This window comes from Pteropus vampyrus, unplaced genomic scaffold, assembly GCF_000151845.1.
Source record: "Pteropus vampyrus isolate Shadow unplaced genomic scaffold, Pvam_2.0 Scaffold167, whole genome shotgun sequence".
NCBI classification, from domain to species: domain Eukaryota; kingdom Metazoa; phylum Chordata; class Mammalia; order Chiroptera; family Pteropodidae; genus Pteropus; species Pteropus vampyrus.
Window position 1 is genome coordinate 2857501 of NW_011888948.1, and position 8894 is coordinate 2866394.

General features: G+C 48.2%; 1 protein-coding gene across 1 annotated transcript in view; it reads right to left on the reverse strand.

Annotated features, from left to right (window-relative positions):
• Positions 1-3302: 3302 nt before the first annotated feature.
• DHRS12 (dehydrogenase/reductase 12) overlaps positions 3303-8894 on the reverse strand; it is an 8544-nt gene continuing 2952 nt past the window's right edge. The window contains exons 4-5 of the mRNA XM_023536719.1: positions 5343-5476; positions 3303-3713 (exon numbers count right to left, since the gene is read on the reverse strand). Of these exons, the coding sequence (XP_023392487.1) occupies positions 3442-3713; positions 5343-5476 (406 nt within the window). The 3' untranslated portion in view covers positions 3303-3441. The remainder of the gene's footprint in view (positions 3714-5342; positions 5477-8894) is intronic.

The window sequence follows — 8894 nt, forward strand, 5'->3', positions numbered from 1 at the left end:
TCAGAAAGCTAAACCAATAATTTTCAAGAAATTAGACATCCACATTGGCCTGGAAGAGAGACAGTAGAAACCCTTGTTTTTTATCTTGGTGTTTTGATGTAGATGGGGTCAGTTCACACAAGACATAGGGCATATTTACAGCATCTTCTAGCCACATCAGCAGTGTGGCAGGAGTTAAAATGTTTCCCAAGCACTGTAGCTCTGTGATCTTCCTCCTTAAAACCCATAACTCCATTCTAATCATGAGAAAAACATCAGACAAATCCTAATTGAGGGACAGTATACAAAATGCCAGACCAGGATGCCTCAAAACTGTCAAGGTCATCAAAAGCTAGGAAAGTCAGAGACACTGTCACAGCCAAGAGGAGAAAAGGAGACATGACCACTAGGTGCAATGTGGTATCCTGGATGGGACGTGGGAACAGAAAAAGGGCATTAGGTAAAAACTAAGGAAACCTGAGAGCAGATGGACTCTAGTTAATAATAATGTAAATGAATCATACTAACGTAAGATGTTAACAAAGGGGAAACTTGGTATGAGGTAAATGAGAACTCCACTATTCTTGCAATTTTTCTGTGCATCTAAAACTATTCTAAAATTTAAAAGTTCATTTTAAAAAAAATGTTGACTAAGACGACAAAAGTCTGGTGTCTCTCTACGCAGGCAGCAAGATGGTAATGAACTGCAATGAGCTGAAGCAGGAGGTTCCACTCTGATTTTCTCCCACAGAACCACTGGGAGCACTGAGCCAGGGAGAGTGGGCTGGTGAGCAGGGAGTGTGCTCTGTGACAAGCACTCCCTCCCCCAAGCCTGTGCCACACACACCCTCCCCAGAAAGAGCACCTTGGCAGCACAAACAAGCAACTGATTCCCACCAGACATTGTGCCTTCCCTGGTGCCCGCTTGCCCACGCTTACCTGACTCAGCTGGCCTGTCGCGCAACCTACCCAGGGCCCCCTGTCCAAAGGACCACTGCTCTCTGATGTCCATCTGGCCATGCAGCCAGGACCAGTCCCTCCAGTGCCCTCACTGCTCTACCATGGGTGTCTTCTGCTTCTGGGAGCTTGCCAGCTCCCAGCCCCCTCTGGAACAGCGCAGAACTAGGGAACTTAAAGCAGAGAGGTTGGGAGTGGTAATATTAGTTATCAGTAAATAAGATTGATAACACCAATTATAATAGCTTCTCCTCCTAGTTAAGAGCTATATGTCCTACAATACAATGAACTTCCTTTGTCATAGCTCTTATGTTATGTCTGTCAGGGTCTAACAGAAACCTCTTTCAACAGAGGAAACTGAATGCAGGGAGGGGATGAAACAAGGTGAGAACTCAGTGGGACAGGAGACAAAATTCTGAGGTCAGTAACAGCAGGAAGCTCCCAGCCCTGGGCTGGAGGAACAACGGAGGAGGTGGGATGGGAGCCAAGCCCAGGAGCCAAGGTGTCCGCCAGAAGGAAAATCCACAAAAGAGATTCTGCCATTGCAAGGGAAGCCGAATGTCCTTTTTCCGCCTTCCAACCACTACCCATCTTCCTCTGATACCCCGCACAGGCCAAACCCAGCCAGAAGCCGGCTGATGTGGGAGTTGGAGAAACACAGCCTGCGGGGTCCACACCATCCACCCGCACTGTGGCACAGCTGGGCAGGCAGGCCCAGAGTGGCAGACAGGCTTCACGAAAAACGCTTGTCAATCACTTGACTCCTCCACAAGACTGAAAGGGGCTGTAACTGTCTCTGTCATCTCCAGCTCCTAACACATTGCCTGATATACGGTTCACTCTCAAATATATGTACAACAATGAGTAAAATAGTGTCACCACTGTTTTTCAGATGAGGAAACTGAGGTTCTGAGAAGGTAAAAATCTTGCCCAAGTTCACAAGGCCAATGAGTACAGACCCAGGACTCAATTCAGAGCCCAGCTCCTACCCACTCTCATGCTGTTTGTTTGGGGGCTGTGAGTTGCTGACCAGATGAAGCCGTGCAATGGTGCCTGTTAACAGACAAGGAGGAGTAGCTGATCCCTGGCAGAGCCTGGAAGATACACTGAGTCAAGGAACCCATACCCACAAGATGAGCAGACAGGCACTGAGCCCTGGACCCTCCAAGCTCTCAGTGCTGGAGGCCACTTAGAAATACAAAAGCAGAGGGGATTTCCCATGTGTGTGTTCAAATCCCATCTTGTGTATGTGTATAGGGGGTGGGTGGGCAGTAGGTGAAGGGCTCCCTGTCTCCTGACCCCAGGAAACATGTTGGCTCCCCTTTAAGCTCTATATCTCTCCCAAAAATGATGAAATTGGATATAAGGATAGCTCATTATAAATAGACCATATTGTCATTTTGTCCCATATAAATCCACTTCATAATAAATGTGGCCCAAACCACAGCAGCTTGGAATCCAGGCGGATCCTCCTCTGCCAGTGGTCCGAGATTAGTATTCTTGTTGCATCTTATAGCAGCACAACCAAAAGTTATCAGCAGGCAGACAGCCAGCTTTCAATCTCGAGAACTGCAGCCCAGATCGCAGCGGCACTTGCAGACATTAGAGGAAGATTTAGACCCCCTCACGCTCACGCCAGCACTGAGCCTCTGTTGGGCATCTAATGGTGTGAGACTAGGGGTTTCTGGCGAGAAGGGAAAGGAACAACTCCTCACTTTGAAAATGCTATTGAAAAAAATAATAGCCTTCATGAGCAGATGCAAACTATTCCATTCTAGATTGGGGGATTCTTTTTTCTTTGGCCACGGCCCAAGCCTGAGGGAGGAGAGGTGCTGTCTTCCCCTTCCCAGACTCCTTGCATCAACTCCTCAGTTGTGGGCAGTGACTGGAGCAGCAGCAGCAGCCGTAGGGGGGCGGGGGCGGGGGGTGCTGGAGAAGCAGGTTCACAGGAGAGAGGAGGAAGCCGAGGTGGGGGAGGAATGGAAGGAGCATGTTTTCTAGTGAAAGTAAGGGGCCTGTGGTCACTGAGGGCCGTCCCCAGGGGCCCCTTCTACTTAACAGTGAGGTTTTGGGTTTCCCACTCAGGGCCAGCTTCACAGGGTACGACCTGTGCAGCTGCATAGGCCCCACATTCAGAAGGTCCCCATGCTTGTTTCAATGCTCTGCCTTCACTGTCTTGAAATTCTTAATTTTACACAAGGGTCCCACACTTTCATTTCGCACTGGGTCCCGCAAATTCTGTGGCTAGTCTCAGTTCTCTCTCAAAAGAGGAAGATGATAAAATACGAGCTATGTCCGAAAGCTCTTGTTAGAACGTGACTCTCAGCAAGACCAAAATGTTGTTTGTTGTCTTCTTTATTGGAAAGTCTTTGGCTTGTTTTACAGCTTGGTTCAAGGCACCTGAGTCACCCTTGACACCCCAGCAGGGCCATTGTCTGGTGTGATATCTCCACAGCAGGGATGGGCCCCTGCCTACTGGTTTCAGGGGCAGCCCAGAGTGACGGGTCAAACCTCACAGCCCCAGTTATCCGGGGTCAAACCTAGACACTGAAAAGCAGTGCTCCAGCTCTCTGCTGGCCGCCTGCCTGCGTATACAGGCCATGGCCAACCCAGGGAGCACAAGCAGGAGTCCAGATCCCCCAAAGCTGACCCCAGGCCCGGAACTCTCAGCAGGAGGGACGAAGAGCAGCTCACCTGATTACCACTCTCCCTGATGATCTCACCTTTGGCACCTTGGACTCTGTCTTTATCTCGACAAACCAGGTGAACTGTGCCACCTGGTGGAATTCAACAGAGAGAGCTATAGCTATGGAGACCAGATTTTCCAAATGAAGAATGAAGACATATGGACTCACAGAAAGAATACCTGAAGTTGAGACGATTCTGGCAATCGAGATGGATGGTCCCTGCGGTCAGAGCGGAAGGTATAACAGCTGGGGTCGTGGAACCTGCTCTCTATCTGCACTGACTGACAGTGCACCTGGGGTAACATCCTGATTTTTTTTAAAGGGTCTCAACACATGAAGAATATGAAGTGTCAGTCTTGGTCACATCTGCATCCCTAGCATTTTCCATAGTACCTGACAGAGGTCTAAACCTGGTCATACTTTATACTCACCTGGGGAGTTTTTAAAGCTCTAGATGATAGGCCCAGCCTGGGTATGTTCTTAAAGCTCCCCGGGTGAGTCTAATTTCAGCCCAAGTTGAGAACCACTGGCCTAACATGTAGCAGGGACTCGTAATTGAATCCATAAATAACACTAAGACTATTCCAGCAAAGGCTATACTGCCATTAATCAAGGTTTACATAAAGGGGAATGCTTCGGCTGGGGCAGTTAAGAAGTAATCATTATGGAACCTGCTTTCTTCGCTTAAATAGCCTGTTTTATTAAATGGGGTCTGGTTCATGGGAAGCTACAGATAACCAGGTGACCAGCCCAACTCCCTCTCTCCCCTCCCGAACAGTACTTCAGAGTCGCTCCCAGGTGCTAAGATACAGTGGCTCCCCGCCTTGACTTGGCAGATAATTTTACAGTTCCGAGAGGTATAGTATTTCCCTGGATAATGCCTGACTCGATTTTAGAGAACAAAATAAAACATCTTGAGCTTCTTGAAAAGTGATAAATTCCCAACCTCTTTTCCCAGCTTCTACTGGAACATCAATTTTTGCTGAAGAAGAGGCTCTAGAGAGACATGGCAGACTTTTCTAGCCACCGCAGTGCCATTCAGTGACCAGGGCAGTTGAGTTCATGCAGGAAATTCTGTCATTTACCCAGAGAGAGACTTCTCCTGATTAAATAATGTGCGGGGCACCCAGAGAGCCTCTGCACGGAATCAAGGTTAGGGAAGTGGAAAAGGAGGCCGTCCCCAGCTGCTCTCACCCTGCAGGCTGGACATCGAGACACAGGAAAGAGGGAGGAAGTTCAATGCACTCCCCTCTCCAGTTGTTCTGGGGGCACTGGTTCTTGACTAGGGTCCACAGCCAAATTGCACCAGACTCCCAATCCCTGCCACCCCCCCCCACCACTTTTTATTAAGGAGACATGAGCTAAGGCCAAATATCCACATTTTTAAAGTTCCACTAGTGATTCTGATGCCCAGTGTTGGCTGAGCACCTCACTGCTCTTAATCAGAAAGCATGTGGACAGGACCCAAGCTCTCCTGTGAATTAATTAAGCATTGAGGAAAGGCTCCTCCAGTCACTCGCTCTATCCACCTTTAGGTGAAAGCTCGGGGCACAACTGAGAAAACTGGCAGATGTGCTGATCATCACGAGATTACTGTCCAGGACTTCTGGCCATGCTGGCCAGGCCCTTCTAACCTGCCTGTGACACAAGCACTCTCCCCAGTGTAGAGAGGCTGCAGGCTGGCCACGGGGTGCAGTGGACATACAGCAGGCTGCTCACCTCGCTTGGCTATCTCAATGGCAGTTGCTTTTCCAATGCCGCTCTTTCCTCCTGTGACCAAGAAGGCTCTTCCAGCAACTTGAACCTCCAAGTCATCAGGGACAAAATCCTCACATGCAGATTCATAGCCAGTCCTGGAAGCAGCAGACACACAGAAAGAATGGCTGTAAGGAGCTGGGAACACCAATCTATGCAGGGAGAAAGCCTGACTCTGGGGGGGCATTATTGCTCTCTCCCGGCATATCACACAGTCCCTTCCTTCTTTGGCTCCCTGCTTCCTTCCCTGATTACACACACAATACCATCTTCTCAGCCCCTACATTTCCCGTACCATTAGCTTCCTGCGCTTTTAAAAATATTTGGAGATTCCAACAATTTGGCATTCAAACTACCTTTCTCTGTTGCCTCTGATACTGGGGAGTGCCCCTCCAAAGCCCCACCTCCAAAAAAACCCCAATCCTCTGATAGATGGATTGTTTTTCCTTTGTCTCATTTTGGGGGTGGGGGAGGGGACCATTAGCATCATGTTTACTGTATGGCAGGACAGGGATCCCTATGCAGCTATAGAAGAATCACTGCAAAGTGGGAAGATGTGCAAGTAGAGAGTGAAGGAGGAGGGGGGTAGTTACTTGAGCTCTGCACCCCCTCAGGGAGTGAAGAATCTTTCAAGGCTATAGGGTATGTGCTGCACAACTCTAGGGGGCATCATTAGGAAGACAGTGATGGAGATGTGTATCTGCATTAGGACTTTATGGCAAATCAAATCGAGGAGGAGACGCTTTTTCTAATTTTCACAAAAGCATCATAATGAATAGATGCAATGCTGAGTTCCTTAACTGTTTCTCTCTGCCTTTTGACATACTTCTTCTACCTTTACTTTCCTAGTATTTCTTGGTCACAAAATTGGCAGAGGGCAGTGGAGGCAGAATGGAGGCCCACTGGCAGGAGGAGGCCCTGAGGGCAGAGCTCTTCCCACACAGGGCAGGCTGGGGTCTCAGAGCCTGTGTCTTTGACTCAAGGAGCCCAGTGGTTTCTCCTAGCAACACAGAAAGTGAGTCTCTCCCCTGAAGGTTCTGCGGGAAGCCCAGCACCCTTCCACAGGCTGCCAACAGCTGGTCTCCTGTCTCGGTTCAGCGCAACTGCCAACTACATGCCTGACACCGGTGAAGAGGCCAGAGAAGGTTTATGAGCTTTCGGAAATCATTGCCACAGGGGAGGTCATCACCCCTTGTCTGAGTCAGGAGACCAATAAGAATGTCCCTGTTCCCAAGTCTGTAACTTGCCTGAAGGATTGGGGCAGCTCGGGGAACACCCTGCCCATTGCTTCTGCTGTTAGTGGCCCACTTAGCGAGGTAAGCAAGACGTCTGACTATTCTAAACCTTCTTGAAAGGCTGACTTGAAACTAAAAATAATATCAGTAACATGGGTTTTGGATAGAACCCCCTGGGTTTAAATCACAGTCTGCTTCTGAACGCCGTGCAATCTCGTGTTGGTTTCACCTTTCTGAGCTCCTGTCTCGTCATCCGCAGAAAGGGGATAATAAAAGCTACTTCTTGGGCACTTATCACTGCACTTGGAATAAATTAAGAGCTCAATAAACAGTTATTATTATTACTATTTTAATGACATTAATACCTTCCATGATCGAAATTGAGCTCCTCATTTGGCCCCTTCAAATCATTAGGAACTTTGAGAGCATTTTTAACTATTACCATAGAGGAAGCTGGAAGATTTGTTTCCCCCTACAAATCTGTGTGTGGTGGGGCGGGGCGGGGGGCGGAAAGGTGTCCCAGGATCACTGTGAAAGGATTTTTTTTTGCAGAGGCAAGAAGTTCCTCAGAAAGAGCAAGGCCTTTCAGAGAGTCAACACACAGTGGCCTCTCCAGGAAAAAGCACTGGTACAGAGTGAGTGAGACTTTCCCAAACCACAACAAGGCCAGAAGCGCAGGCCCCAGAGAACATGCAGGAAACGGGCCTCAAAGATCCTCTTCCTTCAAGGGCAGGAAGCAGAGAAGCTTTTCTCTGTGACACCCAGCCAGAGGAGACCTTAGCCTCTGGGCCACCACACTGATCCTATTAAAGACTACTGTTTGCTGAGGGCGGCTCCGTGGACCTAACATCTTCAAACTCCAGGCTGTGAGCCGCGCTGCCAGTGGGCAGTGCCAGGCTGGCCTGAAGGACATGTCATATCCTTCCTCTGTCCTTTGCTTTCGACACAAGGATTCCCTTTGTGTCTAATCTGTTACAATAAGATTCAGCTATTTAAAAATATTCCTGCTCTCTTATGAGAAGCGTTTTATCTTTATTCTCGATATCAGTCTCTATTTTTCAAATGCAGAAGGAGGTAAATGACTTGCCTAAGGTCAAAATATGGTAGGTGATAAAATGGAAGGTTCTCAACACCTAGCCTAGGAAACCTCTACCACGTCAGTGGTGTAAAACAGTGATGGTGGTCCCAAGGTAAGCAAGCAGAGTCAGCATCACCTGAGAATCAGTTAGAAGAAATGTATTCTCTGTCTACTGGGTCAGACACTTCGGGGTGGGGCTCAGCAACCTGTGGTTTCTCATGCCCTCCAGGTGATTTTGATTCAAACTAAACAACCTCTGTATTTAGTGTTTTTCCAGCCCTTGATGATAGGAATCACCTGGGGGGCGGCGCTCCCAAACATGTTTCCTTCAATTTACCTAATATGAAATTTGCTTAGGTCCCACCCATCTGAGTTTTGGGGGTTTTGTTGTTGTTGGTCTGTTTTTGTTTTAATTGCTCCTGGTAATTCTTAGATTGGGGCGAATTTAGGAAACTGACGATTCTGCTGCCTAGGGGCCCAATATAGGGAAGTTCTATGAAAGTCCCAAGAAAAAACACTGTAACTACAGACTCTTCCACTAGAAAAAGTAAAGTGTTGTCTTTCCCTCCGATTCACTAACTTCACAACCGTGGGGAGACCCACCTAAATTTGCCCTCCTCTACCTCCGGGATTTTTAGAAGTCTGCTTTCCCGGGGTCAGGACGCAGACTCAAGCGCTCATACTGCACTTTGTGTAACATGGAAAGACCCAGCAGATAGTGGCCACTGCCTGAGTACACCTCTTTGAAAGAAAAAGGCTGTCAGAGTATTTGACTAAATTCAGTGGGTCGAGTTAACAGCTGTACTTCCAACCATTCTTCGCAATACTGGCCGGAGGAGGATCTGCACTTTTACAAAAGCATGTGGGGTGAAGAGTAGGGAGCAGCAGCAGCTGCCTGCCCTGGCAGGAAGCCTCGAATCCTGTATGATGGAAATTTGCCCAAGCTGCCTTAGGAACTGATAAAAACCCTACTGCAGGGAAAAGAGGAAGTCTCTTTGAGGTAACTGGGCTGCATGTGAGAATGACATAGGGAATTTTTATAAAACGTCTAGGCCCTAGTGCTGACCAACTGAATCAGAATCTCTAGGGGTAGGGCCGGAAAACTGGTATATTTAATTCTCCCCTAGTGGTTCAGATGTTCAGACAGGGTTGAGAACCAGTGTGTAAGCCTAATTAATTCTAAGATAAAAACAATCTCTCCAA